Source organism: Neomonachus schauinslandi, chromosome 13, assembly GCF_002201575.2.
Source record: "Neomonachus schauinslandi chromosome 13, ASM220157v2, whole genome shotgun sequence".
NCBI lineage: Eukaryota > Metazoa > Chordata > Mammalia > Carnivora > Phocidae > Neomonachus > Neomonachus schauinslandi.
Window position 1 is genome coordinate 93,377,572 of NC_058415.1, and position 18,793 is coordinate 93,396,364.

The following is an 18,793-nucleotide window of genomic DNA, read 5'->3' on the forward strand; positions in this document are numbered from 1 at the left end:
TTCACTTATTTCTGAATAAGCGTATGTTTCCTGCAGATCGTGGTGTGTGGTCTTTGCCAACTCCATCCAAGTAAGGACCTGCCTATTCTGTCTTGCTGAGGGTTTTTTTAAAAATCCTTCGTTAATAACTGTGTTCATTTAGAAAGTATTTGCTGCACTCATACTATGTCCCAGGCCCTGTTTCTGTCTCGGAGTGGACAAACAGACGAAACTCTGTCCTTGCAGACCTCACACTCTAGGGCAGAGGAACAGATGGTTAATATCATAATGATGGGGTCTCCCGTGGGAGCCAGTAAAGGGACTGGGACGGGTGGAGTCTTGAAGTTGACTGAAGCTCTTTCTGCATCCAGTGGTGTAATCATGGGTTTTCTGCTTTAATCTCTCAGTGAGGTTAGATTATTTGTAGATCTTCTGATATAAAATACATTTATTTATGACTGGTTTTGGAAAAGGTCTGTCAAGTTGTCCTCAGAGACCGAGCTTTTATAGAGAATAGGCTTGTGGTCGGGTATTTGTAATGGGCCTTCTGGCTGATGTACTGAAAATATGACCCTTTTTCTTGGTTTATTACCCATTTTCTTTACGTTTGTTCTTGTGAGGGTACTTCTGAGGCCTTGCTTCTCTCTCTTTAAACCATGCTCAGTTTTATTTTACGGTGGTGTGTTTGTGCCTGGTGGATGTGCAAATCTGTGTAATGGGTTTTGAGATCTTGCTATCTTTTAAAAATTAATGTACTCAAAAAATGGGGAGTCTTTATCTTGTGCTTCTGGTTTTAGACTGTGTCCCCCAAGGTAGGACTACAGGCCCTGGCTGGACCTCGCACACAGGATGGACGGGTAGCTGGCACACCAAGCTCCGGGCGGATTGCCCTGTTCAGGGTTTGGCCTTCTCCAAACTTTAACAATTGATTTTCAAAGTTAGTGACTAAGACATCATTTCATTATTACTTTTCTTTAGATTTTTTAATTATTATTTTTAAGTAAGCTCTGCACCCAACATGGGGCTTGAACTCACAACCCTGAGATCAAGAGTTGCATGCTTTTCTGACTGAGCCAGCCAGACGCCCCTAAGACATCATTTTATATATAATCTATTTGAACTTAAATCTTTGTACATGAAATGAGATGATTTTTCCTTGGATAGTTTTATGTAAACCACTCAAGGAATGGTAACTGTGTGTGGGTCTCCTCTGTTCACAGAGCTCTCTATGGCAGCCGATGGAGGCTCAGCAGAGAAGCAGGGTGGAGAGGCCCCTGTGGCTGCAGACAGCGAAGCCAACGGGTCCTGTGGAAAGAGCGAGGCTAGTGGTCACGTGACTGCAGCACAGCAGACTCAGGAGAACACGGTGGTCGGCCCACAGGAAGGGACCAACAGACTAGCTCGGATAGCTGAAAATGGGGTTTCAGAAAGAGACAGTGAAACGGGGAAGCAAAACCACATCAACACAGATGACTTCACACAGACTTCTGTCATCGGGAGCAATGGGTACTTCTTGAATAAACCACCCCTGCAGGAGCAGCCCATGCGGATTACCAGCACTTTGGCTTCCTCGCTTCCTGGTCATGCTGCGAAAACCCTTCCCGGAGGTTCTGGCAAAGGGAGGACTCCCAGTGCTTTTTCTCAGACGCCAGCCACAGCGCCGGCCAAGCTCGGGGAAGCAAGTAAAGACGCGGAGGACAAGAAGCCCATGGCCCCTGGTGCCGACGTCAAGGTTCACAGGGCACGGAAGACCATGCCAAAATCCATCCTGGGCCTGGTAATGCGATCCCTGTCGGGATGGGGTTGCTCTCGTGTCTGTCGTGTTGTTTCCTTCCTGTCTGTGTTCTCTTCTGTCACAGTGACGGCAGATGGACTCGGTGTGTGACGGAGAAAGGCCAGTAAATGGCAGCGGTCACCCAACAGGTGGTTGTCTCTGGGCCTGGGAAGGTTAGGAGAGGCTGCTGACAGTTCAGGCGTGAACGATGAGCAGACGACCCCTCTCAGCCCACTTCTGGGCTTTGTGCTGCTTCTGGGTGCCTGTTGCCCACTAAGACAAGATGCATCACGTGCTTGCACAGAGACCTCTCCTCTTCTGCTTTGGGCCTGGGGGCTTTCATTGCAGCTCGGGGAGACTGAGCGCTGATTCTGTCAGGAAATAAGTAGCCATGAAGTTGGTTAGGTTCTTGATGTGACAGAAGGAGGGGACAAGGGCACACTGAAGACATGCCCATGCCTCTGCTTTCATGCCAGGCTCCTGGGCGCAGGGAACAGGCAGCGAGAACCCAGCATCGTGCTGGGTGAGGCGGCTTTTGTTGCCATCGGCGGGCATTCTGTGCCTGTGCCTGGTGTGTTTTCTCAGAATGTCCACAGTCATGTTTTGTTTGTTTGTTTTTTTTAAAGATTTTATTTGTGTATTTGTCAGAGAGAGAGAGCGCACGAGCAGGGGGAGCGGCAGGCAGAGGGAGAAGCAGGCTCCCCGCCGAGCAGGGAGCCCGATGCGGGGCTCGATCCCAGGACCCCGAGATCATGACCTGAGCCGAAGGCAGACGCTTGACCCACTGAGCCACCCAAGCGTCCCCACAGTCGTGTTTTTCCCTCCCAGTTCTATGTTGATCTGGCTGGGGATGAGTTCTAGTCTGCTAGGTGTGTTCCCTTGGGATTTCTTGTACCTGGCATTCCTGGTGAGCATACTAAAGCTAGTCTGACTGTGTGGCATTTGTAGGTCATGTGCGGTTTCCTCTCTGCAACCTTCCAGGGCTGCACGAACAGGCCTGTGCCCACGGGCCCCATCAGTCTGAGATGGATGTCTTTCCTCAGTTCTAGAAAAATGCTTGGTGCAGTTTTTCTTTCTGTGGAGCTCTTGACATGCTTTGATTTCTTCTTTAGCGCGTTACATTCTTGCTATTCATTCTATATATTGATGATTCCAGTATCTCTAATTAGTTTATTTAGTTACATTTTGTCTTACCCTTCAAAAGACGTTAGTTACAATTCTTTTATTGTCTCTGCTATGACTCCTGCTTCCTCAGGTGAGAGTTTGTGTTGATGTTTCTCCCCAGAGGTGTGCTCATCTTTCTTTCCGTGGTTTTGATTGCCTGACTGTGAGTTCCACTGCATTTCCCGTAGCTGCCGGCAGTGATTGTGGGGACCAAGGGTGCACCGTGGGGCTGCACTGCTGACCGCCCCATGGTGCTGGGCCCCTGGAGCTGCCGTGGGATCCCTGTTTTAGGATAGCCAGGGCTCGGCAGCCCGACTCCCGTGTCTCACCGTGTGGGCCTCACCCCTCCTGGTCTGCCTGGCCCTAACACCGTTTGCGGTATTCTTGTGTATGTTGCACAACTTGAAAAAACCTTCTTAATAATTAGGAATTCACAGGAAGCTGCACAAATAGTATAGAGAGACCCCATGTACCCTTCACCCGGTCTCCCCCAGGGTAACATTTTACACAGCTAGAGCACAGGGTAGATTTCTGTGAACACCCAGCACTGAACAGCTCCCAGTGCCTCCCTCCATCCCCACCCACCCTGTCCCCAATGTCCCCAAGCCCTGTTCTCCCATCTCCACAGCCGGGTCACATCAGGTGTTCTGTAAGAAGGTGGGGCCTTTGAGAGCAACTCTGTTCCTGTGGGACCGACCACATTGTGTCAGTGGCTCCTTTTCATGCTGAGGGCTTTTCTGTGGTGTGTATGTCCCAGAACTTAACTGCTCACAGGTTCAAGGGCATCTGGGGGTTTTCCAGTTTGGGGCTGTTACATTAAAGTTGCTCTGGACATTTATGTACAGATTTTTCTTAAGATTTTATTTATTTATTTGAAGAGAGAGACATAGAGAGGGAACACAAGCAGGGGGAGTGGGAGAGGGAGAAGCAGGCTCCCCGCTGAGCAGGGAGCCCGATGCGGGGCTCGATCCCAGGACCCTGGGATCATGACCCGAGCCGAAGGCAGACGCTTAACCGACTGAGCCACCCAGGCGCCCCTTGTCTTTGCTCAGATTTTTCTTTAGACAGAAATTTTCATTTCCCTGGGTTAAATATCCAGGAATATAATTGCGGGTCATATGTTAATTGGATATTTAGCTTTGTAAGTAACTGCCAAACCAGATTCCCAACATTTTACATTCCCAGAAGCAGGATATGAGCAGTTTGGTTTCTCACATCGTTGCTGGCATTTGGCATCGCTGCTAGTTTTTATTTTAGCTGTGACACCTCATCATGGTTTTAATTTGAACACTCCTAATGGCCAGTGATGCTGAACATCTTTTCGTGTGCTTATTTGCCATCTGTATGTCCTTTTTCGTGAAATGTCTTTCATACCTCTTGCCCATTTCACAGCTAATTGTTTTGTGAGCTTTCAGAGTTCTGGGTATGAGCCCTTCACCATGGACCCGTTTGCAGACTTTTCTCGGTCTGTGACTCGTCCTCACCCTCCCAGTAGGGTCTTTCCTAGAGGACAGGTATCTCATTCTGACCAAGTCCACGTCATCAGTGTTTCTTTCTTTTATGGCTTGTGCTTTTGGCATCATGTCTGTAAACTCTCCACCTAGCCCTGGGTCCCAAGATTTTTCTGTAATTTTTAAGGAAGTTTTTAAATTTTTATAGTTTTATATTTTTATAAATATATGGTCTATTTTGAGTTAGTTTTTGTATTAGACATCAGGTTTAGAATAACATTCATTATTTTTGCCTGCCATTTTTTGGGTTACCATCATCAATTTTAAAATGGAAGTCAGAAACTTTACGTTATTTATCTGTCTCCTTGAAATTATACTTTTATTCTGTTCTCATTTCCAGGATTTTATTCTAATACATGTTTATTCTTGGGGATCTTTTATTGTCACTCTGTCATATTCCTCTGAGGAAAAAAAGGCAATTTGAAATTTAACTTCAAGAAATTTCTCTGACCGTATAGGCTTATCTAAGTGTTAGCTGTGTGCTGAGTTATTACAATTGTTAATGATGTGCAGTTGATTGTCACACATATCATTTGAGTCAGCTGTAGGGACAGAGGACAGGCGGGTGCTGAGACTTCAGAAGTGGATTTCCTGAAGACACACCTGGGAACTTCATCTGCCCCTGGGGCCCCATGGGAGGACGGAGGGCACAGTGATGTAGTGACAAGTCAAGGCGAGTCAAGGCAGTGGTGTTCCCAAGGGCCCCTCTGATATGGAGCCCCCTGGCTCCAGACCTGGCCTCTCCTGCCCTTGGAGTTCCCTGCTCCCCAAACCCAGTTCAGTCTCGTTTGGTTTTCTTGGGAGACCTTGTTTTATTGAAAATGGTGTTTTAAAATCAGTCATTCCAGTGATGAGTGTTGCAGGCTTGTGATAATAAAACCATTTTGTTGGTAAGAGTTTAAAAATGAAGGCATGTTCTTGCTGCATGGCTGATGTCCCTTGGCAGTGTGGAGGCTCCTTCTCACCCAGTGTTGGTCCTGTCAGAAAAGCACCAGCACAGGGTGCAACTCATTCACTGTTTGGGCAGAGAAAGCAGGAGCTTCTGGAAGGGAACCTTTTCCCCTTGCATTGAAATGTTTGTTACTGTGTCCTGTGTTGCAGACTGTCTCCCTAGTTGAATTGTGCAAACTCCTTTGGGCCTCAGCATGGTGGCCCTCCAGCCTTCTCCCTTTTCTTTTTTTCTTTTTTTTAAAGATTTTATTTATTTATTTGACACAGAGAGAGAGCGAGAGAGGGAACACAAGCAGGGGGCGTGGGAGAGGGAGAAGCAGGCTTCCTGCCGAGCAGGGAACCCGACTCGGGGCTTGATCCCAGGACCCTGGGATCATGACCTGAGCCGAAGGCAGACGCTTAACAGACTGAGCCACCCAGGCGCCCCTAGCCTTCTCCGTTTTCATCCCTGTCACCATTCTCCCAATCCGCTTTCACGCATAACCGCTGCCACTGGTATTCTCTAGGTTCTGGACAAAAGATGTGGCCTTGTTCTTGGAGCTCTCAGCCTGGTTAGAGAGGTAGTTTTGAATGCCGAAACTGTACAAGTCCTTGTTCGTTGCCACTGGAATTAAGCATCTGGAAGGAGAAGTAGGCTGGGCTAAGAGTGTTCACACTGAGCCGACATGGGTCTGGCTGGTGGCTCCGGTACTGGCCGCCTGGCAGAAGGGCAGAGCCGATGCACAGAACACTGGCAGGGTGGGGTGGGGTGGTGGGTAGGGCCAGCAAGGGCCAGACCCTGTAGACCTCCAGCACCTGGGCCAGAGCAGTTTGTGGTCACCTCCCTCTGTGTGGGAGGCTGGGGCTGGCTGGGTGCTCAGGGCTCCATCACAGCAGTGGGTGCCCCTCCATGCAGTCAGGTGCCGGCCTGCTGTCTCAATGGGAAGTAGATGTGTCTTTCATCTTTTTTGCTGTTGTCAGAGAGTAGAGCCCTGACAGAGTCTAGCATCTTCACCCAAGTTCAGCAGCTCGTGATTTTTTTTTTTTTTTTTCAGGTTTTCAGAAATAATCTCTTAAAGATTTTGTGTCTAAGTGAGAATTAGCCTCACATGACTGTTTCCTCCTCAGGTTTAATTTTTGCCCCTCATTTATGTATACTTTAAAATCATCTTTTGCATTTCTTGTAAGAAGAGATGGTGGAGGCTGAGAGTCATTGTGGCCACACAGTCAATGGGGGTAGTTTGCAGGAGACAGAAAGGAACATTACCTGACTCCTTTGCTCCAGCAGTGACTTCTTTAGGGACAACCTGGTATGTTTGAGAGACACTGAAGGATTTTACAGAGTTGACAAGTTACATGTGAACTGTGCTCTATGTGCCTAGGGCAGGTTAATTATGAAGGTGGTGGGGAAGACGGTGGTGTTGGGCGAAGAAGGAAGGGCACTCCAGGACTGGGCCACATTCCCTACCAAGCGACAGACAGGGTCACTGAGCTGAGTGTGAGTAAGTCCCCTAGGCTATCGCCCCAAGAGCTGGAATCCAGGCCACCCTCCCAGGTAGGCTCGCTTTTAAGGGCAGGGATATCAAGGGCCTTTACACTGTTGTGCGGCCCTCCTCTTTATCTGTCCCCAGAACTTGTTCGTCTTCCCAGGCTAGACTCTGTTCCATCAAACCCTGTTCCCAGCCCCCACCCCCCGAGTTTCCGGCCCCCTGAGAGTTTCCACTCATACAGAATTGGTCTTTCTGTGCTGGGCTGATCTCACTCAGTACCACGTCCTCCAGCTTCATCCACGTTGTAGCAGGTGTTGCGATTCCTTCCTTTTCAAGGCTGAATAATGATCCATGGTGTGGACGGACCACGTCTTGTTTATCCATTCACCTGTCAGTAGACGCTGGGGCTGCTTCCACCCCTTGGCTATTGTGAGGAGCGCTGCCGTGAACACGGGTGTGCAAATACCTCTTCAAGATCTGCTTTCAGTTCTTTTAGGTATATATCCAGAAGTGGAATTGCTGGATCACATGGTAATTCTATGTTTAGCTTTTTGAGAAACTGCCGAACTGTTTTCCACAGCGGCTGCACCATTTTACATTCCCACCAACAATGGTTCCAATTTCTCCACATCCTTTTCAACATTTTGGTTTTAATTGGGTATAATTGACAGTTTTCTGGGGTTGTATTCTTTCTTTTTTTTTTATATTTTATTTATTTGGGAGAGAGAATGAGAGAGAGAGAACGTGCACAAGAGAGGGGAGTGGGAGAGGGAGAAGCAGGCTTCCCGCTGAGCGGGGAGCCCAATGCGGGATTCGATCCTGGGACTATGACCTGAGCCGAAGGCAGTCGCTTAACCAGCTGAGCCACCCAGTCGCCCCTCTTTTGTTTTTAATAGTCGCTATCCTAATGGTGTGAGGTGATACCTCATTATGGTTTTGATTTGTATTTTCCTGATGATCAGTGATGTTGAGCATCTCTTCACGTGTGTAGTGTATGTCTTCTTTGGAGAAATGTGTGATCAGATGCTTCGCCCATTTTTTAATCAGGTTGTTTGTTTTGTTGTTGAGTTGTAGGAGTTCTTTATATATTCTGGATATGAATTCCTTATCAGGTATGTGATTTGCAAATATTTTCTCCCGATCTGTAGGTTGCCTTTTCATTCTATTGATTGTGTCCTTTGATGAACAGAAATTTTTAATTTTGATCAAGTCTCATTTATCGGTTTTTTGATCTTGTTGCCTGTGCTTTTGGTGTCCTATCCGGAAATCATCGCCAAATTCAACGTCATGAAGCTTTCCTCCTCCTTCTTAGAGTTTTATAGTTTTATTTATTTATTTATTTATTTAAAGATTTTATTTATTTATTCATGAGAGATAGAGAGAGAGGCAGAGGGAGAAGCAGGCTCCCCGCTGAGCCCGATTCGGGGCTCGATCCCGGGACCCTGGGATCATGACCTGAGCTGAAGGCAGACGCTCGACGACTGAGCCACCCAGGCGTCCCGAGTTTTATAGTTTTAGATCTTTGATCCATTCTGAGTTAGTATTTGTACGCAGCGTAAGGTGAGGGTCCAACTCCATTCTTTTGCATGTGGAGATACCCCTTTCCCAGCGCCATTTATTGAAGGATGCCTATTTCTTCACTGTTGATTGCCCCTACTGTGCGTATGATAAAACTTGGTTAAATGGAATTTGACATGAGATCCAACTATCTCAGGGCTGTAGGTGATTTTAGGGAAGCCAGTGGAGGGGAGAGGGTTAGTTGTGTCTAGGCAGTCCAGAATGAAGGCAGCACCGCTAATAGGGATGAGGGTTTTAATGACAGTACTACAGGCTGCCGGGGTCTTGGAAGGCTGAGACTGAAGACAGATTTAGGAGAGTGGTAAAACCGTGAACAAAAGGTAACTTTAAAAGTGTAGTCTGTTGTGGGGGGCTGTTGCACAGTGCAGCTGTGAAAGTGATAGACTGTGAAAGCACCTTACTTAGTAATACATTTAGCTACGTCAGCAGTTCGCAGGCCAGGTAGACATTATTTCAGGGTTCATGTGCTGCATTTGGTCACTGCTGCCGCCGCTTCCTTTTGCTCCCTGTCCCCGTCAGCGCCATCTTTGGCTTGTAGACGCTGGCCCGTATCCTCCGAGGGGTGACCGGGTACGTGCGCGTCAGAGCCAGGGGCTCTGTGATGACGGCAGGCTTTATACTTTGTCTTCTCTCTTTCATCTCCTCTCTTGGTCATGGCAAGTTTTTGAGGAAAAGAGCTGCATTTTGGGGGCATGTTGCTTCAGTGGCTATCTGCTTGTGTGTAATTACGGTTATTCATTGTCTTTGTTTTGAAGCATGCAGCCAGTAAGGATCCCAGAGAAGTTCGAGAAGCTCGCGATCATGAGGAGCCAAAGGAGGAGAGCAACAAAACTCTTTCTGATTTTGGACGACAGCAGCTTTTACCCCCCTTCCCGCCCCTCCATCAGTCACTACCTCAAAACCAGTGCTACACAAAGTCACAGACAGGTAACAGGGGGACCCGACAGCCGTCTTTGCTCTGATGGCGGGTTACAGCCCCGCACCTTGCCGAACTAGAAGCGTGTTGACTAAGTGCGTGTGTGCCCTAGATGCGTGGCAGTTGGAGTCCTGGCCCTTCTGTGCTCACCTGTAGACCTGCAGAGGAATGTCGGACCTCTGTTCTAAAAACTTGACTAATCCCTGCATTGCTTCCTACGCTTGTCAAGCTCAAAATGAAGGTTGTTTTCATTGAGTCTTATCCCCTTGTTCTAATAGGGTAGAAGACTCTAGATTTGAGAACTTCCCTCTGTTTATAAATTAAGTGCTGTTGGAAACACACAGTGTATTGTGGAGACCTTTGAGTTAAGGTTGTGGAGAAGGGTGCTTTGGTTCTGTTACCAGCCACTTTCCCTGGGTGTTTCTCGATCTTTTGAGCTGGCTTCTGTTCACGGTCAGTTGAGGGGATGGGTGAACATTTGATCCCTTGTTGGGGTCTTTGCAGGAGGTGGGGCTGCATGAGTGGCCCCACAGGGAGGATGCTGGGGTGGCGTATCTCAAGCGAGGGGCCTCCCTCTGGAGCCTCTAAGATAGCCACACTTCCTACAGAGATGAGGTGACTCTCCCCAGTGCAGAAAGGCCCTTTCTGTGACGTCTTCATGCAGGTCAAGCACTCCTGGTGTGGTCACCTCCCGGGAAGGGTACCAAAAATCACAATTCCATGCCTGCAGGTGTCTCCTTTTTCCTAGGGAAGCGTCATCACAGCTGCTTTGCCTTATTACAGAATCGCTGGTGCGCCTTTCAGAGTTGTGGGAATACAGAAAGCCTACGTGCTGGTCAGGTGTCTTGGGACGGACAGGGCTTGTGTGGACACAGCCCTCCGTGACTGTGTCCAGGTTCTAGACCACTTGGTCTGCTTTCTTCAAACCTCACTCCTTCCCCTGCCCTGCCCTGCTGTCTTCCCTTGGGGGGTGGAGGGAGTGTTGGAGCCACCTTGTTCGAGTTTAGATTTCACGTCATCTCTATTAGTATTTTAAATTACTGTGGTCATGGCCCCAGAGGTTCTGTTAGCTTCCCATCCTGCCGCAACACAAACAGGAAGGCTACGCAGACTCACTGAGGGGCTGCCAAGCGCATCTTACTCTCCGTCCTGTGACTGTACAGGATGTGCATCCCTGCCTGGGCACACCCCTGCATGGCGCCCAGTCACACCGTTCTAGCATGAGGTGGACAGAGCTGCGTTTCCTCCTGACCATTTATGTGCCCAGAGCCACCCCAGTGAACACAGTGCAGGGCTGTGTGTGTGATTGTCCTGGATGTCCTGTGTGGCCCTCAGCCTGGGGTTGAGGCACACCTGGTGTCCTCGGTACCCCATGCTCACGGGGCTGTCTGTGTGGCCCTTGTCATGGTGTAGTTCACGCTCATGCATGCTCTTCCAGCGCTCTTTTCTTCCACTTCTTAGAGTGAGAACAGAATGGGGCATAGGTTCTGCAGTCCTTTAGTACAGTGCCTCTGTTAAGTGGTTTTCAGATTTTTTAAAACCCTGGAACTTTTTAAAAAATAAAATATTATAGAGAGCCTCATTCTATAAAGCCAGTCAACCTGGAGCTGCTTTATCTAGAACAGGGTGGAGAGCCCTGAGTCCCCAGGAGCCCCAGCTTGTCTGGAAACCCCAGACCCCCAGCTATTTGCTTTTTCCTGTGCTGTGTCTTCCTCGACCTTTTGTACCTGCATAGTTTGCTTCAAGGATTTCTTTCCCCTCAGTTGGTGAACTGCTGGGCAAGGTGGAAGGTGCTGGGGAAAGGGTCCAGGAGAGGACAGACTGGCCAGTGTTGCGTGGCTACACTTAACTTTAGAGGTGGACACATCTGGAGACTGTGCGATTTACTCCTTGTCGTGGGTGAGAAGTCTGTCAGGCGGACAGATGAGGCCTATCCCCAGTGACTGGCAGTGAGGCCACTGTCCCTCCTTAGCCTCACTCTTGCAGGCACACTGTTCCTGGGGACGGGACCGTCCCGAGGCAGGGGACTGGGTGTGGGAGGTGCTCCAGGGCCCTGCTTCTGATGATCGGTGAGTTCTCCCTTGCACTTCTCCTGCTTATAGCAGGGTGATCATGTTGGCCGTCCACACAGCTTAGTGTTTTATTGTGAGTAAAGCAGATGATCTGTAAGGTACTGTCAGTTTTCTCTGTGCAACTTAGGACAAGTGAGAAATGCCTGTCACTGTTGTGGCATGCTGATGATTTTGGTAATCAGATTTTGTGAATTATCACCTACCTTTAAAAAACATTTGAATGGTATTTCTTTTCCTTTCTTGTCCCCTTTTGACTTTTTTTTTTTTTTTAGCTTGCTTGCCTTTTGTTTTAGCAGCTGCAGTATCTCGGAAGAAAAAACGAAGAATGGGAACCTATAGCCTGGTTCCTAAGAAAAAGACCAAAGTATTAAAACAGAGGACGGTGATTGAGATGTTTAAGAGTATAACTCATTCCACTGTGGGTTCCAAGGTAAGGCATGCCTGCGTTGTTTGCATGTGTGCTTGGAAATCCACGTTTGTGTCAGGACCTCTCTGGCCACAAGAGCACCACGTGAGGTTGTCCGTAATTTGATGACCTCGGTCCCTTTTGAAGGAACCCAGGCTCTGAGGTGCCTCGTTCTGGGGCGCAGCCTCTTTCCCAGTGCTCCCTGACCCCTCATCCCTCACCCTTTCCTGGCTCTTCCCCCAGTGGCAGAGTTGCTGCATCCCACCTTGCAGGCCATGCCCTGGCAGGAGTTGGCAGGTTGCTCCTGATGCTGGGGTTCTTCGTGACAGTGTGCTCTTTCCCGTGTTCCAGGGCGACAAGGACCTGGGCGCCAGCACCCTTCACGTGAATGGGGAAAGCTTGGAGCTGGACTCAGAGGAGGACGAGTCGGAGGAGCTTGATGAGGATGAGGACCAGGGGGCCGAGCAGGCTGCTGCATTTCCCACAGAGGACAGCAGGACCTCTAAGGGGGGCAGTGTGTCAGAAACCGACCGCACCCAGAAGGTAGGCCTTTTTCACCCCCTCGGGGAGGGACTACAGATGATGGGTCATTGGTCCTGTGAGGGGCGGTCTGGCCCTTCTCTGATGCAGTCATTTCCCTGTTTTCCTTCTGACTTGGGTGTTTGCATTCTGTTTATCTTGAAGTTGTAGATTTATTTTCATCAGAGGAGTGTTTGCTGTCTTGTACAGCACTCTTTGAAGTAAACGTCTGGAGCTTGTTTAGGTTCTAGATGGACAGGCATACACTGAGGGCTGACTGTGTGCCAGTGGCAGCTGCTTGTCACTGGCCTTGGTGTGACTGACCTTGTTCAGTCCTAGGCGCGCCACAGGTGCAGTCCTCCTGCACGTGAGGCACTGACGCTGGGAAGGGCTCTTCCTCCTGGTTGGAGTGAGCTTCCAGGGCTGCTGACTGGACCTGCAGAGCGGTCGTGTGCAGTCTCCTCACACCAGGTGTATCTCGGTGTGCCAGGTGTGTCCTCATCACACAGTTCACTCATGTCTACGCGAGGATGTGCTCTGGGAGGGGGCAGGTGCTGGCTCAATCACAAGTCACTGTCTGCAGGTGGCCCTGGGGGCTCAGCACTGGGCAGGGTCTTCAGGAGTTGTAGGGGCAGACCCGAGTAGAACACAGTTCCTGAGTAGATGCTGACCACTGGGTGTGTGTTTACGCTCTTAGTTTGGAGGGGGATGAAGTAGATGAGGAGGAGGAGGAGGAGGAGTTGAGAATCAGGTGGTTGGTTGGAGATGGGTGTGATTGGACTGTTTTTTGTATCATACTTTTTTGAGAGAATTTTGGACCATCTTTATATAAGATGGGCTTTTGTATCTGATGAGGTCTTCTAAAACTAATGGTAGGCAGAGAAGTTCCAGGTGATTTCATTGAAATAGTGACCTGTTTGAAATGTATAATTTCGTGGATTAACTTTTTACATTTTGAGTCAAAGTGCTGTGCTCTGTAGGTACAGACTTCCTTTCCAGCTCTCAGAATTTTGGGGGGTGTCTTGTCTTGTGTTGGAAGCCACGGGTAATAGTCTATTTATGATTTCTGGGTTCTAAATAAGATAAACATTCTTTTTCACTGGTGATTTTTAATAAATTTGTGTAAGCTGTCTTCTTATACTTCATTGGTTTCATTTTTTATGTATAAGTACTTGATTCATGTACATTTGTTTTGGGATAAAATATGAGGTAGATATACTCAAAATGGGTGTATTTTATGGTATATGAATTCTATCTCAGTAAAGCCTTTTACGCAAAATGTGAGGTCAGGGTCCCATGGCTTCCCTCAAAACGGTTATAGCCACATTATGTGAGCACCATTTATTGACTGACGTTTCTTTCCCCTGAAGATTTAAAACGTCGCCTTTATCGAACACCATGTGGCATATAGAGCTGACTCGGTTTCTGGATTCTCCTCTTCCAGAGAGAATCTGGATGCTGAGTAATACTGAGTATCTCTATACATTGGTATAAAGGAAAGAATTAAATGGATAGCAAGCCAACAAAAAGAATCAAGAAACCAGTAAAAGTAGAATCACAAGGACAGTGTGGCCAAATGGAAAACGAAATAAGATAACAGGAACAAATCTAAATAAATCAGCAATAGTAATAAACAGTAATGGGTTTATTATGTGAACTGCTTCAGAGAATAGAGAAAGATGGGGATGGACACTAGCTCCTTCTGAGGCCAAACTCGCTTTCAGTTCTGGAACGGTATTGGTTAGACAGAGCTGTATCTCTGCATGATAGCGACTATGAAGAAGGTAGGGCTTCCCGGGAAGACACTGGTTCATTACAGGAAACCTGTCGATAAGACTTACCACATTAACAGATTAAATGAGAAAAACTAGCATTTTATAAAGTTCAGCTGTATGTTTTTTGGATTTGGGGGATGACTTTATGATTCCAGCTGTGACAAGGAACAGTTCACTGATCAGAGAGTGACTGCACCTCTGTGCCGCCACCCAGCTCACAGGCCTGAGTTGTCCCAGCCTCCCCTGTGGGCCCTTCTGGTCCCCGCAGAATTGTCTTCTTGGTTTCTGTGCTTCATGTAAACGGGATCATGCATATGTTTTCCTTTTTCAGAGTGTGACTTGTTTTACTCAGTATTACGTTTGTGAAGTTTATATTATTCATTCATTTTCATTGTTACGCACAGTGGATTATAAAGTGGTCTGAGGGGTCTCTTTCAGAGGGGACCCATTCAAAGGGTCCGTGGGGTCAAAACTGTTATTGTCATAATGCTAAGACACTACTTACTGTTTTACCTCTCACTCATTGGAGTTATATTGTGGTTTAAACATTTCTCAGTTTAAATTTGTACAGTAGTAAACGTTAGTAGACATAACACACATCAACAAAAGTGCTTTGTCATTCCCAGTAATTTTTAATAGAATGAAGGGTTTCTGAGACCAGAATGTTCAAGGGCCACTACGTTACAGTATTTCTTTGGATGACTGTTCAAATTTATGTATCCGTTCCTCTGTTGGTGGACATTTGGGCTGTTCCCAGTTGGGGCCTTTACAGATGACATTGCTGTGAGCATTCCGTTTTGTCCGTGGGGGGCACACCCACAGTGGGATTGCCATGTCATGTGACCAGTGGTAGGCATAGCCACGCAGCTCTCCCGCTCTCAGCTGTGTGTGCATGAGTGTCCTTCTGTCGCACTAGCTTGATACACTTGGTATTGCCCAGCCAGTGAGTGTAGTGGTGTTGCATTATAGTTCTGATTCACATTTTCCTGACTTCCGAGAAGGTTGGGTACTTTTTTACATGTTTATTTGCCATTTGGATGCCTTTTTTTTTTTTTTTTTAAGATTTTATTTATTTGAGATAGAGCACAAGCTGGGGGGCAGAGGGAGAGGGAGAAGCAGGCTCCCCACTGAGCAAGGAGCCTGATGCCGGACTCAGTCCCAGGACCCTGGGATCCTGACCTGAGCCGAAGGCAGATGCTTAACCGACTGATCTACCCAGGCTCAATCTTTTTAAAATACAAATTACCCAGTGGTATTTAAAGATAGCTTATATTAAATAAACCTAAAGATATCAGAATCCTACCCCCCCTCAAAAAAAGTTACTTAGTGGTGAACATTTTAAAACCTTTCTAATGTCAATAATAAAAAGAGGGAGGGATTGCTCTTTTCTCCCCTAACATGAGCGCTGCAGTGTTGATTATTCTTGCTGTGATGCTGTAAAATGAGAACCAGAAGGAAACATTAATATTTAAAAGGACAAGGGAGAAGAGTTTGCCAAGAATATAATCATCTGTCTTAAAAAATTCAAGAAAATCAGCTGAGGAACTATTATAGCTAGTGAGCTGAACTTAAATGTGATCAAGACATAAAACCATTCCTTTTCTTGTGTAGCTGCAATAGCCAGTTAGAAAATGTAATGACAACAGTATCAATAATAGCAATAATGTCTAGGGCTATTTTTTAACTTTTCTAATAGAAAATGTCAAGCTATGCAGACATATAGATAATAGTGAACAATTGTTAACGCTTGGCCAGTCTTGCTTATCCACACATGGATTGTCTTTTTTTTTTTTTTTTTAAGATTTTATTTATTTGACAGAGAGCACAAGCAGGGTGGTGGCAGGCAGAGGCAGAGGGAGAGGCAGGCTCTCCCCGCAGAGCAGGGGGAGCCCGATGCGGGACTCCGTCCCAGGACCCCGGGATCATGACCTGAGCCAAAGGCAGTCGCTTAATGAACTGAGCCACCCAGGCGCCCCACACGTGGGTTGTCTTGAAGCAGATATTTCCATATGGATCTTTAAAAGAAAAGGACTCTAAAAGCAAAAATCACAGTATCACACCTAAAACTTAGCTGTAAGTCTTTAATACCATGAGGGTACTTAGCAATAAATTTAATAGGAAATGTCAATTCCCTAGAAGAGAAAACTGAAACTTTCCTGAAGGAGGTTGGAAAGGAGACATAGATTCACATTAAGATCTATTACTTGTCTGAGAAAAAAGCCATTGTTTGTCTGAGGGAAGACCTCTTATTTGCCAGAGTGAAGACCCCTTGTTTGCCTGAGGGAAGACCTGCTGTTTGTCTGAGGGAGGATCCCTTGTTTGTCTGAGGGAAGACCCCTTGTGTATCTGAGGGAAGATCTGCTCTTTGTCTGAGGGAAGGCTCCGTGTTTGCCTGAGGGAAGACTCCTTGTTTGAGGGAAGACCCCTTGTTTGAGGGAAGACCTGCTCTTTGAGGGAAGACCCCTTGTTTGTCTGAGGGAAGGCCGGTTACTTGTCTGAATGAGAAGATCATTGTTTCATCCTCCCCACATTGCCTATAAGTCCAGAATAGTTCTCATCAAGACCCTCAGAGGACTTTCTATAGAACAGTTGATGTGGGAATTGTGTGCAGCAAGCACAGGGAGAAAAAACAGCAGTTAGAACTACTGGAGAGTGATTAAATGGGGACTTGTGCAGGAATGGGAAAGCACTGAGTGAGTGGAACAGGAAATCCATAACAAACCTGTTTGTATGTGAACATACAGTTTACTCTAAGGATGGGGTTTTAATTTTTGTTTATTTTTTAAGGATGGGTTTTTAGTTTGTGGTCAGGGGATCATGAACTTTTCAGTAAATGTTGTTGGGACAATTGATCTTTTGGGGGAAAAATAGAGGGGAACTGTCGCATCATGTCACATAGGAAATGTAAATTCTGTTCTGGAATTGGATAGTGGTGATGGTTGCACCACTTGGAATATACGAAAACACTGAATTGTACACTTCCTTTTTTTTTTTTTTAAAGATTTTATTTGAAAGAGAGAGAGAGTGAGTGGAGGGAGGGGTGTGGGAGGGAGAGAATCTCAAGCAGACTCTGCGCCGAGCATGGAGCCTGACCCAGGGCTCGATTCCACAACCGTGAGATCATGACCTGAGCTGAAATCAAGAGTTGGACACTTAGGGGCGTCTGGGCGGCTCAGTCGTCGAGCGTCTGCCTTCGGCTCAGGTCATGATCCCGGGGTCCTGGGATCGAGCCCCGCATCGGGCTCCCTGCTCCGCGGGAAGCCTGCTTCTCCCTCTCCTACTCCCCCTGCTTATGTTTCCTCTCTCGCTGTGTCTCTGTCAAATAAATAAAATCTTAAAAAAAAAAAAAAAAGTCGGACACTTAACTGACTGAACCACACAGGTGCCCCTGAATTGTACACTTTAAAAGCATGAATTTTAGAGTAGGTAAGTTATATTTCAGTAAAGTTGTTATTTAAAAAAGTAAATTACAGAAGCTTTAAAGTGTCAACATAAAATACCGAACCGTGGAAGAAAATGTTAGGAACTGTTTTTCTAATCTCAAATAAGGAAGGCCTTCCAGTGCCAGACACAGATCCAGAAGCGACAAAGAGAAAGATGAGAGCTTTGACTTGTCCAGATAAAGTCTCAATATTTTTGTATAATAAGAAAGACCAGAAGCAAAGCTTCACTTGATAGGGAAAATTTTTATAACATATTTAATAGGCAAAGCATTGTTATCGTGTATGTGTGTAGCTTCTCCTAACTAATAAAGCAAGTACCCAGTAGCAGTATGGACTGAGGGTTTGGTCGCATGAGACAAAGTGGAAGAAGTAGGAAAGTATGTGAAGCCATGGAAGTTGCTCAGTTCCTCGTATACTTGGGGAATGAAGACCACAGTGATCGTGCGACCCCTTGGAGGGCTGGTTGTGCCTCTGGGCATTGCTGATGGCAGTAGTCTTGAACCCCACATTTGTAGAGAGGAGTGTGTGTCTGTTGGTTTGTCCTGGGGGATCTTAGCTTGTGTAAAACGCAGCCTCAGAGTGACACTGATAAGGGTGTGCCTCGATTAGGGAATGGGGAAGTTACCGGGTGCAGCCCCACAAAGAGCCAGGCTGAGGGTGTGTGTTACCACATCCCTGCCTCAGGGGGTAGGTGGAGAAGGGGTGAATGGATACCCATATATTTTAGTGTTTTTGCATTGAAAATGTATTCATGTATTACCTGTGTGGATAGAAAAGATAAATACAGCAAAAAAAAAAAAAAAAAAAAGTACCTATATTGCTTTGATATGGAAATAATTCCAAAACATATTTTAATTAGAAGAAAGTTTCATTCACAAAATTGTGTTTGGTGCTCTGCCAGCCAGCAGGCAGAATCATGCTTCTGTGTTCAGGCCCATTCGTGCCAAACATTGGCTGGAAGGACTGTGAGCAGCACTAGCATGATGGTCCTGGGGGCTGAACTGGGCTCTTGGGTGGGTTTAAAGGGTAGGTTTTGCATTTTGTATTATTTTTTGGCCTCTGGAAATCTTTCTACTGTGTATTTTGTTACTTTTTAATTGAATTCTACTACACACAAAATGCATCAAGTGCACTAGTCTTCAGCCTACAGATGATGGTCTATTACGTGCCGAGGGGGCTGCCTTCCAGATCAGTACAGAAATACAGCAGAGGAGCGGCCCACCTGGGACGGGCTCT

At 46.9% G+C, this 18,793-nt stretch overlaps 1 protein-coding gene across 2 annotated transcripts in view; it reads left to right on the forward strand.

Moving 5' to 3' along the window:
• The window catches only part of EHMT1 (euchromatic histone lysine methyltransferase 1), an 89,153-nt gene that overhangs the window by 17,736 nt on the left and 52,624 nt on the right, over positions 1-18,793 (forward strand). The window contains exons 3-6 of one of the 2 annotated variants that reach the window (XM_021691101.1): positions 1,200-1,756; positions 9,182-9,353; positions 11,687-11,844; positions 12,172-12,363. In XM_021691101.1, the coding sequence (XP_021546776.1) occupies positions 1,208-1,756; positions 9,182-9,353; positions 11,687-11,844; positions 12,172-12,363 (1,071 nt within the window). In that variant the 5' untranslated portion in view covers positions 1,200-1,207. The remainder of the gene's footprint in view (positions 1-1,199; positions 1,757-9,181; positions 9,354-11,686; positions 11,845-12,171; positions 12,364-18,793) is intronic. The other variant, XM_044920743.1, reaches the window with a different exon arrangement.